This window comes from Aquarana catesbeiana, linkage group LG01 (assembly GCF_042186555.1).
Source record: "Aquarana catesbeiana isolate 2022-GZ linkage group LG01, ASM4218655v1, whole genome shotgun sequence".
NCBI lineage: Eukaryota > Metazoa > Chordata > Amphibia > Anura > Ranidae > Aquarana > Aquarana catesbeiana.
In genome coordinates this window covers 214,533,090-214,548,701 of record NC_133324.1, presented here as the reverse complement: position 1 = coordinate 214,548,701, position 15,612 = coordinate 214,533,090, and the positions used below count along the sequence as shown (strand labels likewise).

The 15,612-nt window shown below is 40.1% G+C and overlaps 1 protein-coding gene across 5 annotated transcripts in view; it reads left to right on the top strand.

The window, feature by feature from the left end:
- Nucleotides 1–15,187, top strand: part of MARCHF3 (membrane associated ring-CH-type finger 3) — a 318,136-nt gene extending 302,949 nt beyond the window's left edge. For 4 of the 5 annotated variants that reach the window (XM_073624875.1, XM_073624892.1, XM_073624884.1 and 1 more), the window contains exons 4-5: nt 6,036–6,254; nt 13,931–15,187. In XM_073624875.1, the coding sequence (XP_073480976.1) occupies nt 6,036–6,254; nt 13,931–14,089 (378 nt within the window). In that variant the 3' untranslated portion in view covers nt 14,090–15,187. The remainder of the gene's footprint in view (nt 1–6,035; nt 6,255–13,930) is intronic. The other variant, XM_073624907.1, reaches the window with a different exon arrangement.
- Nucleotides 15,188–15,612: the final 425 nt, after the last annotated feature.

Genomic DNA, 15,612 nt, shown 5'->3' with positions numbered 1-15,612 from the left:
GGACTATGTAGGATATGGCTGAGCTGAAGCTAGGTTTCTTGGTAATTTAATAGTAAGATGCGTGTGTAGAAGAGGAACCGGTTGATGCTTGATATATTTTAGTTATAGTGCTTTCCTTGAAGAATTACATATTTTGAATTATTGCTGTGAAATGGTGTGGTTATTGATTTGAAAATGTCCCCCTTTAATGTAGACACTAAAAATGTATATGGTCAAGATTATACTATAATAAAATTTGGAACCTGGTTGCTTTAGCTATTGGCACCATCACTTTTTTTAGAATTAAAGTGGTATCCCAGGGCTGGACACAAGTGAGAACATAAATACATATACTTGATGGAAAATTTGTAATCTTTCAGAGTCACTGCTTGCAGTCGCTTCTCCTACAGTAGATAAGGTATAGGTGGACGATTTTACCGGTTCCCTGTGATAGGGCCAAGGGCATAACCATGTCTGATGGAGAATAAAAAAATTAATATATGAAACTCTGTGCTACTCCCTATAGCAGTGATGGCAAACCTTGGCACCCCAGATGTTTTGGAACTACATTTCCCATGATGCTCATGCAGTCTGTGGTGTAGGTGAGCATGACGGGAAATGTAGTTTCAAAACATCTGGGGTGCCAAGGTTCGCCATCACTGCCCTATAGAATACATGTTACCACAGTGGTAGAGAAATACTAAGAAAAAACATCTAGTTTCTATTTCTATGTGGAGGCAGCAAATAGTGTATGGACCTCTGTCTATGGACTACATATGGACATTATCAATTCAATTTTATCTCAATCATGATTACATTTATATTGGGGTTCTATACTGTCACTCAGTGTGTTGCGCCTTTTACTTGTGTAAGTCTAGAGAAATACTAATATTGTATAGCAGCTGAAACTAATGTGTAATCGCAAAAGAACTAAATAAGAATAAATAGTGAAGTGCTCTAATATACACAATATTACCAAAAGTATTGGGACGCCTGCCTTTACACGCACATGAAACTTAATGGCATCTTAGTCCGTAGGGTTCAATATTGAGTTGGCCCACCCTTTGCAGCTATAACAGCTTCAACTCTACGGGAATGTTTGACCATTCTTCCAGAGCACATTTGTGAGGTCAAGGAACTGATGTGGACGAGAAGGCCTGGCTCACAGTCTCTGCTCTCATTCATCCCAAAGGTGTTCTATTGGGTTGAGGTCAGGACTCTGTGCGGGCCAGTCAAGTTTCTCCACCCAAAACTCACACATCCATGTCTTTATGGACCTTGCTTTGTGCACTGGTCCAAATCATTTGGTGGAGGGGGGAGTATGGTGTGGGGTTGTTTTTCAGAGGATTGGGCTTGGCCAACCTTCCATTCTAGGATGGTTGTTAAGCCACTCTGACATGTTTCTACTATCCTCACTGTCTTCTAATGACAGGTGCCCCTGTGTGTGTGATTTATAAATAAAATGCAGTATACTGTATATCTTATTTCTACGTGGCGATCACGTGACCGGACGGCTCTCTCCTCTCCCCATCTGACAGATAGAGGAGTCGGGGCTGAGGATCCCCCCACTGACGTCAGTCGGGAGGGGGGGAGAAGAGAGCCAACCAGTCACGTGATTGCCAATCGGCATGCAGAAATAGGGCATATACTGCATTTTTAAAAATAAATTACACAGACAGGGGCACCTGTCATTAGGAGACAGTGAGAATAGTATAAAGATGTCAGAGTTATTTTAGCAACAGGAGGGGGGATGGACACTGTCACAGGAGAGCAGGGCTTCAGATGACGGAAGCACGTAAACTGACCACAGTGTCAGGGCTCAGCAGCCATGATATACCATGGTCAGTTTACAGAGGGGAGGCTAGAAACTGGCAGAATCAGCCAGGTATTTCAGGTGTTACAGGGTGCCAAATTACACAGTACAAGCACTGTACTGTATAACATGCTTTAAAGGGACAGGATCCATTTTTTTTTTTTTTTTTTTTTTGTGTAGCCCCCTATTCCTAAGAATGGGGCTATAGTGTAAATTTAGTTTTTGGCTGAGCTGTAAACAGCTCAGATTTGATTGTATATTTGGTTCTGTTCTAAACTTGACTGAGTTGTGCATTTCTCACTGTTGCCAGCAGGTGTCACTGGTACCACAGGACAGTATGAGAATTACAACTAGGTTGAGCTGTAATGAATATTCTTTTTCCAGAGACAGCCCAGTAGGAGTTTCCTGGCCACTGTGCATTCTGGGAAGGGGTATTTATTGGATAGATGCCATGTGCTCTTATTCATTCATTACCTCGGGGCCCTCCTGGCCCAAGGGTGTGTTGCTAGAAGTTCTGCAAGTAGCCCCAGAAGCCTGTCTGGGGCCTACTAATCCTAAGGTGGTCCTTAGACTGTCTTGCCTGTGTGGAAGAAGCCGAGCCAAGCTGAGGAGATCCAGGGGAGGACCCTTGCTGAGAGAGAGCCAGGATGAAGGCTGGTCTCCCAGGAGGGCCTGGTGACTCGTTTGGAGGATACACCTATATCTAAACTACCCTTACAATATCGCTGGATCGGCTTAAAGGTTCTGGTGCTGTCAAGCTGTTCTACAATCTAAACAAGGTAACTAGCTCCTGGCTGCTAAGTCTGTGAGAGAGACTTATCCAAGAGTTCTACTGGCTGCTAAGTCTGTGAGAGAGGCTTGTCCAGACATTCTACCAGTTGCTAGGTCTGTGTGAGAGACCTATCCAGGTATCCAAGATCTTCTAAAAGAAAGCTGTTTTGCCTTTGGATTCAAAGAGTCTGTAAGTGATCTGCAAAAAGGGTATCTGAAACCTCCCCTAACCCTCTCTCTTACTACTTCTCTCAAGTTCTCATTAAAGCATTGAAAAATACTTAAAGTGACTGGAACCTAAATTCTGTTCTAACTTCCCATTATAGCCATGGACTCAGCCCTGGGGTAAATGTAAGCTCGCTCTTTGTATCTGGAGGTATCTCTTTTCTCCCAGAAGACCTAGAGGGGCTCTACATTAGGTTAACAGACGCTTTAAGGCATCAGCATACCAAGACATTTTGGACAATTTCATGCTCCCAACTTTGTAGGAACAGTTTGGGGATGGCCCCTTCCTGTCACAACATGACAGCGCACCAGTGCACAAAGCAAGGCCCATAAAGACATGGATGAGCAAGTTTGGGGTGGAGGAACTTGACTGGCTTGCACAGAGTCCTGACCTCAACCCCGTAGAACACCTTTGGATGAATAAGAGCGGAGACTGTGAGCCTGGCCTTCTCGTCCAATATCAGTTCCTGACCTCACAAATGCGCTTCTGGAAGAATGGTCAAACATTCCCATAGACACACCCCTAAACCTTGTGGACAGCCTTCCCAGAAGAGTTGAAGCTATTATAGCTGCAAAGGATGGGCCAACTCCATATTGAACCCTACAGAGGAATGCCATTAAAGTTCATGTATGTGTAAAGGCCGGTGTTCCAAATACTTTTGATAATATAGTGTATACACTATATATAGATTAAAGCACTTTACAAGTTTTTTTCTTATTTATGTCTGATGGAGCCCCACAGCAGAACCATTAGAGGACTCCACTCCAATCCCCTCCTCCAGTGATACAGAAAACAAAATTCTTTTGTAGCATTGAGGTTCCCAAACGTTATATATTTAATTTCAATGTATTTTACAAATACAACTGATACATGCAAATAATCGCTGTGTAGCTACACATGGCTTGCCCTCCTCTGATTTCGACCCTACTGCAGTCTGCTGTGGCTATAGTAATTCTCTTGCAAAAGAGCCTACCAGTGGGTTGCAACAAATATTGGCAATCCACTGACTTTTAAACCAGTCAATCAAATCCAAGGATTACTATATAGCAGGTCTGCACATACAATTGTGACATAAGGGTTATCTCTTTAAGTGTGGGGTTTTTATTCAAGGAACATGTGTTGCAGGAGCATGGCAGTTGTTTTCAGGTGCTTAACAGAGCTTAACAGTACAATGTTAACATTGTACAGGGCAATCTTTCAAGGGAAATGTTGAGAAAGTAAATCCCAAAGTGGTTATTGCTCTTAAAGTGTTACTAAACCCAGGTCCCTGCATTCACTATATCTGGTCTCCCACAGTACACAGTACACATGGAAATGCAATTATTTTAGTAAATATAAACTGCTAAATACCTTTTCTCTTCAGCAGTATATAGCAGTGACTTCTATCAGTGCCCAGCCAAGCACTGGTAAAGCTTGTAGGATTCGTTTTCATTCTCCTCTGACTGTCCTATGAGGCTGCATGACTCAGGGGAGGAACAGAGAAGAGGATCAAACAGCTTTTTTACACAATGCGTAGGAATAACACCTGAGGTTCCACAGTGAGTATAACAAGCATGCTTTACTGCAAATAAAGACAGATTGTACTGTTGTGGGTTTAGTAACACTTTAAAATGTTAATGACAACCATGGGAATTTCCATTTATAAGTAACAAACAAAATGTATAGATTGTTCCTATATTAAATATTAAGAAAAAAACTGGAACTTTTTTCTACAAAGCCTGACTTGAGTTGTTTAGGAAAAAAACTGCAGAACCTTTGGAAGTATCATTAGTAGCATTACTAGTAGAGGACAAGGGGTATTGATTCCCTGTATAGCACTTCAGTCAGACATCACTTAAAATAGTGTACTTGATTTATTGAAGTGTCAGAGGAAATTAACTGTCTAAGACAATCAGTATTGCATCAACTCAAACACTCAGATTCATATTTGCACTGGGAAATGTCAGTTAAAGAATGGACGTTTGCATTTCTTTTTTTGCTGAAGACCAAGGCTGCCTGGAAAAGTTTATCTTTTAAACATGTTTAAAAAAAATCCAAGTAATATGCAAGTTTAGAGATTTTTCACCTACAGAAGACATTGTTAAAGCAAAGATAAGTCCTGCCATTTGCAACGCAAATGGTCCAATGACTTCAACACAAAACATTTTTGGGAAAAAAGTGATATAAAAGGAATTAATCTATCACATCTAAAGTGTCCTAAAGTCTCAAATCCCTGGTAGCTGCTATATGCAAATGTTGACTTTATCTAAGAACTTGGCATTTTGCCTTTCACCCTTCTGCCTTCAGTGAAGCTGCCAATCATATAAAGGGTGGCATGTAAACTGGTAACAAGCCCTGATTTCCTATATAGATTTGAGAATTGAGAGAGCGTCTTTTATTTCTTAAATTTTAAGGTTCTATGGAACAAAGTATTGCCTAAAGAAAATCTGAAAGTATTAACTCTCTGATCTCCTAGCTTTTTTCCAGATCAGTAACTTGGAAAGTACTGAAGCCTTAGGAAGCCAAGGAGTTGGCATTCTCACAAAACCGTGGCAGCCCCTATACTACTTTCACTGTGGGTTTCTTTTAGGCTGTGGTAGCGGTTTCAGATGTGTCTAGGTAGTAGTAGCTCTTCTAGATGCATCCCAAACACCAATGAAATCCATCATAAACAAACCAGATGGAGGCTTAACACCACAATTTCACCACTAAATAATTTAGGACAATTTTAGAGAGTGAACTGGTCAGAGGGAGGAGATTGTTGGAGTCAGAGCTGCTTGTTAACTTAAGCCAGCCATAGATGAAGCAATGTTCTTTCCTGCAACCATGGGTTGTGTTGATGGGAGGGTCTCTCCCGCTGATTCATTGTGTTCTCTCAGCGAGAGATCCATCGACCAACTTGGGTACAATCAGCCTCCCCTTCCTTGGTTCAAATCTCAGGCCGCTCCCTGCTGAAAGCTGTTCAATGGGTGGCTTTGTAGTGTGCGTGTTTTTGTTTTTGGATGTAATTATCAACAACTATATGGTGTGATGAGGGCCTTTCTAAACAGTCTATTCAATCTATATCCTAACAGGGAGGCCCCTCACACTGTAGTTGTTGGTAAATCTAAAGGAGATTGTAGAATAAGATTGTTGCATGAGTAGTTATGTTGGACAAAAATAATAAATAAAAAAAAAAAATCATTTTTTTTCTTTTTTCTTTGTAAATGTGGGACGGTAGGAAGAGCTGTAGAATAATAGTTACTCATGAACTTGTTTGTTTTGTAGTGGTTACGGAATCCTGGCCCCCAACATGAGAAGAGAACGCTGTTTGGAGACATGGTTTGCTTCCTGTTCATAACCCCACTTGCCACCATCTCTGGGTGGTTGTGTCTTAGAGGAGCCGTGGATCATCTGCACTTCAGTAGCCGACTAGAAGCAGTTGGACTTATTGCACTCACAGTTGCACTCTTTACAATTTACCTCTTTTGGACACTTGTGAGTATTGTATGTGTTTATTTTATCCATTAATTCTCTATAGTATTGTAAATGGTCTGTTTCTGACATGGATAGCCTAAGCTGTTTTCCTCTTTACCTGAATATTTTGAGGGACATTTCATCTAAAGATCACTATTAATGTTAATATACTCAATGTCTGCTCACAGGTCCCCAATATTTGGCAGATTGTGGCATGCAACAAGTATCAGTGAGTCATGATTGACTTGCAACATAAAATATAACGAAATGTTTGTTAATAATAAGGTAAATTGTGCTGTAATGTTCTTCTCTTGGTTTACTGGTAAAAAACTAATAATTATCATCTTTTCAGGCTACTGGTTGCCACATAAAAGAAAATTGTGAGCAAAACGTAGTCCTAAGATAGTGGTTGGGGATTTTGTTCACTTAAAGAAGAATTCCAGGATAAAAAAAATTTCCCATGCATTGGTGCTGTGCCTGCACTGCATGGGTTAACTGCTAAGTTTTGTCTAGGGGTGAGGAAAGCGGAGATCTACTTGCCTAACCTGCCGATCCTCCAAGCGCGAGATGGGTTCCTGCTGCTCCTGCCCCCCCGCGTGCTGTTTTGTTAATGGACTGTTCCTGACGTCGTCATGCCCATAGACCGGCTCTGGATGTGAGGGCAGCAGGAACAGTCCACCACTGGAAGTGGGAGAGCAATGTTTTCCAGAGGATTGTGTAAGTATAGCCTTTCAGTACGCCCCTGGACAAAATAAGCAGTTAACCAGTGCAGTGAGGGGACAGCCCTACTGCATGGGAGATTTTTTTTTTTTTTTTTCATGGAGTTCTGCTTTAAGAGACTTCCACTGACCCTTTTCAAGCACAGCAGTAACGTTCACCATCCTCAGATTCTTTCAATAGGAGGTACAGCTCAGATCTCGCTATGGCAGCAGTTTTTCCACGAATACATATTTTTATGTATGTCTCTATATCGTGAACTACCAGGCCACAGTTAAAAATCTCAGCCCAATCTTCCAAAATGCCACCCAAAACTAGTACAATATGAATGCAATCACAGGAGATCCATAGTGACTTGCCATGATGCATCCTCACATTTCCATACTGAGGCAACATAAATTAATACAAGGGTGTAAAGGAAGTAGGAGGAGATCAATCACATTGCATCAGAGAGTCTGGCAAGTAGGCTGTACTGTAACTTACATTTTCTCCTACAGCATTAAACTATATGTCTAATCAATAGTTTCCTGCCTATGTTAGTCATTAGTGTTGTCAGGGGGTTCTATTCTTTTTATAATTTTCGAGCAAACTAAGCTCTTCAAAATACATAAAAAAGTATGAGACACCTTCACTGTTTTTATTTGAGCCTGGGGAAAAGGAAACGTTGATATCTGCATACCTTTTCTGGGTCAGTGAGCAAAGAGGGTTAGCATAAAAGCCTGGCAACAATAGTTTTAAGAAGTTGAGGTCTGCCTTGGCAGCCTTCATGTTTCTTTCATGACAGGTTTTCTTTAATTTGACCTGCAAAAATAAATTGACAGCTACGGTGTGGGTGTTTAGAACAAGCACAATATTTTTCTTCAGATTTTATAAAGAACACCCAAGGCTACATGTGTACCGCTTCACAATAAGTTTTGCTAACAGCAAAGAAGCTTTTCTTTAAAGTATTGATTTTTTAAATCATTTTTCTTTGTTTAAGATGTATTATGCTTTAAATGTAGTTTCCTTCATATTGACAGCCATTTAATTGATATACACGTGGTTGATTTTATTTATTAAGTACGCTTTCTTTTACACATTACGGAACAATGCAGTATGGCTAATGCACATAAGCAAATACAGTAGCGAAGTCTGAGATTCAGGCTTTTACCAATCTGTATAGGGTTGTATATGAAACACTGATTCTGCTATTAGACTACATGGCTAGAATTGTGTGGATACCTGACAGTCACACCTGTATAAGCTTGTTGAACATTTCATTCCAAAGCTCCCTTCATTTTGTTGCTAAAATAGCCTCCACTATTCTGGGAAGGCTTTAAACAACATTTTGGAGGGGTTTTTTTTCTGTGGGAATATTTATCCATCCAGTCAGAGCATTTGCGAGGTCAAGTAATGATGTTGTATGAGAAGATCCACCTTTTAATCTGTATTCCAGTTCATGCCAAACTTGTCAAACTATGTCTTTATGGACTTGCTATTTCTTTGCACAGAGACCCAGGTGAAACAGGAAACAACTTTTACCAAACTGATGTCATAGGTGCACAATTGCCACAATATCATCCCGATGCCAAAGTCTTCAGCCGGCAATGGGTTTTCTTGTAGAGGTTATCTGAGGGGATCTACAGATCACTTCTACAGGGAGCGGAAGGGGCCCCCACAGCCCTCCACCTTTACTAGGCTTCTCTGGTACTTTAAGAGCCCAGTACTGCCGCCACACCTTCCTCACCTTATAGGCGCTTCCGGTTTCAGTTTGTTGTTTACAAACTGTTGCCAGGTTGTAAAGCATCAAATGTTTTGAAGGGCAGAGGAGAGATCTGGGGCCTAACTGAGGCCCTGTCATTGCCCAAACTATCACAAGGGATAAACAACATCCCTTCTATGTAAAATAATAAAATAAAAATTAGAGTGCCCCCATTCCCCTCTGCTCACAGGCAAATGCAAACGCATAAGTAGGTCCTACATAAGTATGCAAACACTGATTACACGTGTGAGGTGTCATCGCAAACATCAGAGTGAGCGCAATAATTCTAGTGCCAGACCTTCTGTTTACTCTAAACTGGTAACCTGTAAAGGCCTTTAAAGTGTGGAGATTTTTAGGTTCCGTAGCTTGTCGCCGTTCCACAGGCATACAGAATTTTAAAGCATGACATGTTTGGTATCTATTTACTTGGCATAACATCATCTTTAAAGTGATTGTAAAGCTTGATTTTTTTTTTTAAACAAATCTATTATACTTACCTGCTCTGTGCAATGGTTTTGCATAGAGCAGCCTGGATCCTCCTCTTCTCAGGTCCCTGAGAAGCTGCTGCCCATGGGGGCACTTTTTGGTGGTCGATCCTGAGCTGGGCCACTCTCTGTTCAAAGATTTTGACTGACGGCAACAGGAACCAATGGCTCCCACTGCTCTCAGCCAAGCCTGTCAGAGCCCGGAAAGGGGAAAGAGCTGCTGCAGACAGCGCTGGATCGAGATCTGGATCAGGTAAGTATTTAGAGGGGCTGGGGGTAAAGCCACTATTAAAAGTTGTTTTTTTTTTTTTTGTTTTGTTTTTTTACCTTTAATGCAGAGAATGTATTAAGGTAAAAAAAAAAAACTTTTACCTTTTATAACAAAAAGGGGTATTAGATTGTGTGCACTAAAATTCATTAAAGTGTTTTTTTCCTGCATTTTAAAAATGGCTGCCTCCATTAAAAAAAGAAAGAATGGCTGCACAAAATGCGCCATAAATAATTACAGCAAATATGGAGATATGGTGGAAGGAGAAAAGGAATATACCCTCCTTGTTTATGGGACTATTAGAGTGGCAACACAGACAAATATGCTCCAAAACAATATAGAAAAATTTGCTCCTATATTGTTTTGGAGCATATTATTATTATTATTATTATACAGTATTTATATAGCGCCAACAGTTTATGTAGCGCTTTACAACTTGAGGGTAGACAGTACAAATACAATACAATTTGATACAGTAGGAATCAGAGGGCCCTGCTCCTTAGAGCTTACAATCTAAGATATTTGTTTGTATTGTCTGTAATAGTCCCATAAACAATGAGGGTATTCCTTTTTCTAAAACATTGCAACAACCACCATTCTCTTCTCCATGATCTCTGCTTTTTAAAACATATACAGTCAGGTCCGTAAATATTGGGACATCGACACAATTCTAAACTTTTTGGCTCTATACACCACCACAATGGGTTTGAAATGAAATGAACAAGATGTGCTTTAACTGCAGATTTTCAGCTTTAATTTGAGGGTATTTACATCCAAATCAGGTGAACGGTGTAGGAATTACAACAGTTTGTATATGTGCCTCCCACTTTTTAAGGGACCAAAAGTAATGGGACAGATTAACAATCATCCATCAAACTTTCACTTTTTAATACTTGGTTGCAAATCCTTTGCAGTCAATTACAGCCTGAAGTCTGGAACGCATAGACATCACCAGACGCTGGGTTTCATCCCTGGTGATGCTCTGCCAGGCCTCTACTGCAACTGTCTTCAGTTCCTGCTTGTTCTTGGGGCATTTTCCCTTCAGTTTTGTCTTCAGCAAGTGAAATGCATGCTCAATCGGATTCAGGTCAGGTGATTGACTTGGCCATTGCATAACATTCCACTTCTTTCCCTTAAAAAACTCTTTGGTTGCTTTCGCGGTATGCTTCGGGTCATTGTCCATCTGCGCTGTGAAGCGCCGTCCAATGAGTTCTGAAGCATTTTGCTGAATATGAGCAGATAATATTGCCCGAAACACTTCAGAATTCATCCTGCTGCTTTTGTCAGCAGTCACATCCTCAATAAATACAAGAGAACCAGTTCCATTTGCAGCCATACATGCCCACGCCATGACACTACCACCACCATGCTTCACTGATGAGGTGGTATGCTTTAGATCATTAGCAGTTAGTTTCCTTCTCTATACTCTTCTCTTCCCATCACTCTGGTACAAGTTGATCTTGGCCTCATCTGTCCATAGGATGTTGTTCCAGAACTGTGAAGGCTTTTTTAGATGTTGTTTGGCAAACTCTAATCTGGCCTTCCTGTTTTTGAGGCTCACCAATGGTTTACATCTTGTGGTGAACCCTCTGTAATCACTCTGGTGAAGTCTTCTCTTGATTGTTGACTTCGACACACATACACCTACCTCCTGGAGAGTGTTTCTGATCTGGCCAACTGTTGTGAAGGGTGTTTTCTTCACCAGGGAAAGAATTCTTCGGTCATCCACCACAGTTGTTTTCTGTGGTCTTCCGGGTCTTTTGTTGCTGCTAAGCTCACCGGTGCGTTCTTTCTTTTTAAGGATGTTGCAAACAGTTGATTTGGCCACACCTAATGTTTTTGCTATCTCTCTGATGGGTTTGTTTTGTTTTTTCAGCCTAATGATGGCTTGCTTCACTGATAGTGACAGCTCTTTGGATCTCATATTGAGAGTTGACAGCAACAGATTCCAAATGCAAATAGCACACTTGAAATGAACTCTGGACCTTTTATCTGCTCCTTGTAAATGGGATAATGAAGGAATAACACACACCAGGCCATGGAACAGCTGAGCAGCCAACTGTCCCATTACTTTGGTCCCTTAAAAAGTGGGAGGCACATATACAAACTGTTGTAATTCCTATACCATTCACCTGATTTGGATGTAAGTGCCCTTAAATTAAAGCTGAAAGTCTGCAGTTGAATCGCATCTTGTTCGTTTCATTTCAAATCCATTGTGGTGGTGTATACAGCCAAAAGGATTCAAATTGTGTCGATGTCCCAATATTGATGGACCTGACTGTATAGTTTGGTGGTTCTAAGTAATTTTCTAGCAAAAAAAATGCTGACTTTTATGTACGTGAGAAGTGTCAGAACTGGCTCAGGAATCAAGTGGTTAACCCCTTCATGCCTCCTAGCCCTTTAAGAGGTTCTAAATGCCAGGAGGCAGAGGCAGGTATTCCGTTCAGGTGACTCCTGTGATTGGTTGTCACAGCGGTCGCGTGATCGGAAAGATCCCTATTGCAAGTATGCATCAGGAGCTTTCTGGTAACTGTGCTGGGAGTACACATTCTTTCAGCACAGAAGGATCTTTACATAGGACTGCATATATGTGGCCTCTCCGCATTAAAGCCCACCCACTGAGAGACCGCATATATGCATACCACCGGTGGAAAGAGGTTAAAGAGGTATATATTTTAAATAATAAACAAATGTGCTATACTTACCTAGGCAGGGGTGTTGCACAGAGTGGCGAGTTGCTACAGACAATGCTGGATTGAGTGAGCAAGTATTTGGTGGGGGGGGGGGGGGGGGGCATACAAATGCTAGGATATTTTTTGTCTTAATGCAGGGAATGCATTCAAGTGGAAGTCCACCCTAACACTAGAATCTCTAAATCTACAGACATCCACGATCTAAGATCTTTCTAGTTCTGTAAAAAAGAAATCGTTATACATACCTTTATTTAAGCTGCTCTGGTCCGGTCTCCAGTGGCGGAAGGTCTTCAGAGGACACAGCCAACAATGGCTGGGAAATTAATGGGACGTGACGTCACCCAAAGACTTACTATGGAGCTTCCATTGTCGGCTATGTCCTCTGCACCCACCTCCATAGTGGAGCCGCCGCTGACAGCTCAGCAGGGGACCAAAAAAAGGTATGTATGCTGATTTCTCCTTTACGGGCTAGTTAGGTTAGTCTTAGATCGTGGATGCCAGTAGATTTACAGATTTTAGTGTTATGGTGGACTTCTACTTAAAAAATTAAAAAAATGTCTTGCTGTTACATTGCCTTTAAATCTGCCTGGAGTTAGGCTTTAATGCCAAACGGTGTTCTCTGTATGTTGGGAGCCAATTTTGCACAGTGGCTGGCATTCAGAATACATTGCCTGGATATTTATCTGGCCGAGTCATTGGTGTCCCCAGAATACCAGCAAAATAAACCAAGATGTTAGATCTCCCTGGCACACCATAGCTCTGTCAGGCTAAAATGTAATGTAAACGTCCTAGGTGGGTAGACTGTGTACTCTGTATGCCTAGTTTTCACATTTACTGTAACTAGAGTGTCATTTATTCACAATCGGTTTACTCTTTTGACCTTTTAAATTGCCTTTAACCGCTTCCGGACCAGCCGCCGCAGTTTTACTGCGGCAGGTTGGCTCCCCTGCATGAAACCACGAGCGTGTGTAAACACACACTTCCCTGTTCTGACATTTATTAGCTAGAAACCACGATCTGTCACTTCCTGTAGTTAGTCCCTCCTCCTTCAGTTAGAATCACCTCCCAGGGAACACAGTTAACCCCTTCACCGCCCCCTAGTGTTAAACCCTTCACTGCCAGTGACATTTTTACAGTAATCGATGCATTTTTAATCGCACTGATCGCTGTATTAATGCCAATGGTTCAAAAATGTGTCAAAATTGTCCAATGTGTCCGCCATAATGTCGCAGTCACGATAAAAAAAAAAAAATCGCAGATCGCCGCCTTTACTAGTAAAAAAAAAAAAAATATATAATAAAAATGCTATAAATCTATCCCCTATTTTGTAGACGCCATAACTTTTGCACAAACCAATCAATATACGCTTATTGTGATTTTTTTTTTTTTTTTTTTACCAAAAATATGTAGAAGAATACATATCGGCCTAAACTGAGGAAAAAAATTGTTTTTTTATATATTTTTGGGGGATATTTATTATAGCAAAAAGTAAAAAATAATGCGTTTTTTTTTTCAAAAATTTGTTTATAGCGCAAAAAATAAAAACCGCAGAGATGATCAAATACCACCAAAATAAAGCTCTATTTGTGGGGAAAAAAAGGATGTCAATTTTGTTTGGGTACAACGTCACACGACCACGCAATTGTCAGTTAAAGCGACGCAGTGCCGAATCGCAAAAAGTGCTCTGGTCAGGAAGGGGGTAAATTCTTCCGGGGCTGAATTGGTTAAATATAAATTTTTTTGCAGTGTAACGCTTAGCCCTGTTTTGATAAATAACTGTACATTTTGTCCTTTTATTCCAGGTGTCATTTAGATACCACTGTAGATTATACAATGAATGGCGTCGGACCAATCAGAGGGTTATTCTGGTGATCCCAAAATCGATTAATTTACCTTCCAATCAGCAGTCGTTGCTGGGCCTGCACTCTCTCAAACGGAATTCTAAAGAGACCATAGTGTGACAGTGGCTTAAGAGGGACTTGTCTGCGAGCCACACTCTGTAGCACTATAAATCTCCCTCTCTTTTCTCACTTGGACTTCATTCAGAGACTGTTAACCCCTAACTTGGACATCCTCATTTCTTGGAGCAACAGAATCCAGTTTTAATTTAAGTGATGAATGCTGCAATTATGTATTTGCTAACTTGCCAAACTTGTTCATTTAGCCGGGGGCATCTTGCATACAAGTCGCTAATACAGCAGCCATTAACCTCCTATTTTGTTATATTATGACATTAAAATTGAGAATACGCAATTGTATTTTCTTTTTTTTCTTTTTTTTTATTTTAAGTCCTCCTTATTGCAGTTTAAGGCATGATGTATTGATTACCTATCTCTTCATAACAATGGAGGCAGTCATTTTAAAAATTAAACTAATAATCACGCCAATGTTATGTCATATTAATAAGAACAAATGACATCATGATAGCATGGGGTGTTTTCAGTATCATACCTCATCGATGTCACTTTGTGCGTACAAAAGAGCTGTCTCCATTTTTTTGTAAAGGACAGGTGAACATTACAAATGTTAAAGTGAAGGCGTAGAATTTAGCACAATATTTTTCTCCAGTGATGTACTTTCTTGAAATGATATTATGCAGCCATTTTTATTTTTATTTTCTTCTGTTTTCAACACATTTTGTATAAATATATTTATGGTTTCTAAGCTATTTTTTTAAAACAAGTATTTTTTCCAAGCCTGGCATTTACAGGATCGATACGCTAAGAGGATGTACCCGATTGTAACACTGAATAATGTCAGCTCCTTCTACACATTACTTGGTGGTACTGATGAAAGCGAGGATCTTGCTTCTGATCGAATGGTGTTCAGCATAAGCTTTTGTTCCTACAAGACACAGAGAGACATTATTATCCTGAAGTCCACCCATTTAACCCTTTCAACTACTGGAATATTTTAAATATGCCATTAGACTTCAACGGGAGATGGCTAGCAGAGGAAATAAACTTCAATAATTTTTAAACAATTTCACATATACCTTATGAGTTATTATAAAATTATAAAATTGTGCATTATTTAAGTAATAAATACTATAAATTCTTCTGGTAAGACTTTTATTGTATATTGGTAGGAAACACCTTTAATTTATTTGTTTTTTTTAACCTTTATTATGTTTCTCAGCAGGCTACTGTTTCTTTAAAGCTAAAGCTGGCCATACTAGTATATTTTTAAATGAATTTTCCCATGAATATAGATGTGAATATTCGTACAAAAATTCTTAGTACATTTGATGACTTGATGGATGTCATTTAAACATCAAAATTAATTTGCTTTTAACATTTGATTTTGGGATGAATGTAATTTCCCAAACAAAAACCACACACGCAGTTAGAAAATGCATTTGTTCAAATTTTCCTCCTTCAAACTTTCTCATCACTAAGGTCAAAAATGAACATCAATTTGACCCCACTAACAATTCAAAAACAAACATTCTTGAAATGAAAAATTTCAATTGAAATTCTTCTAG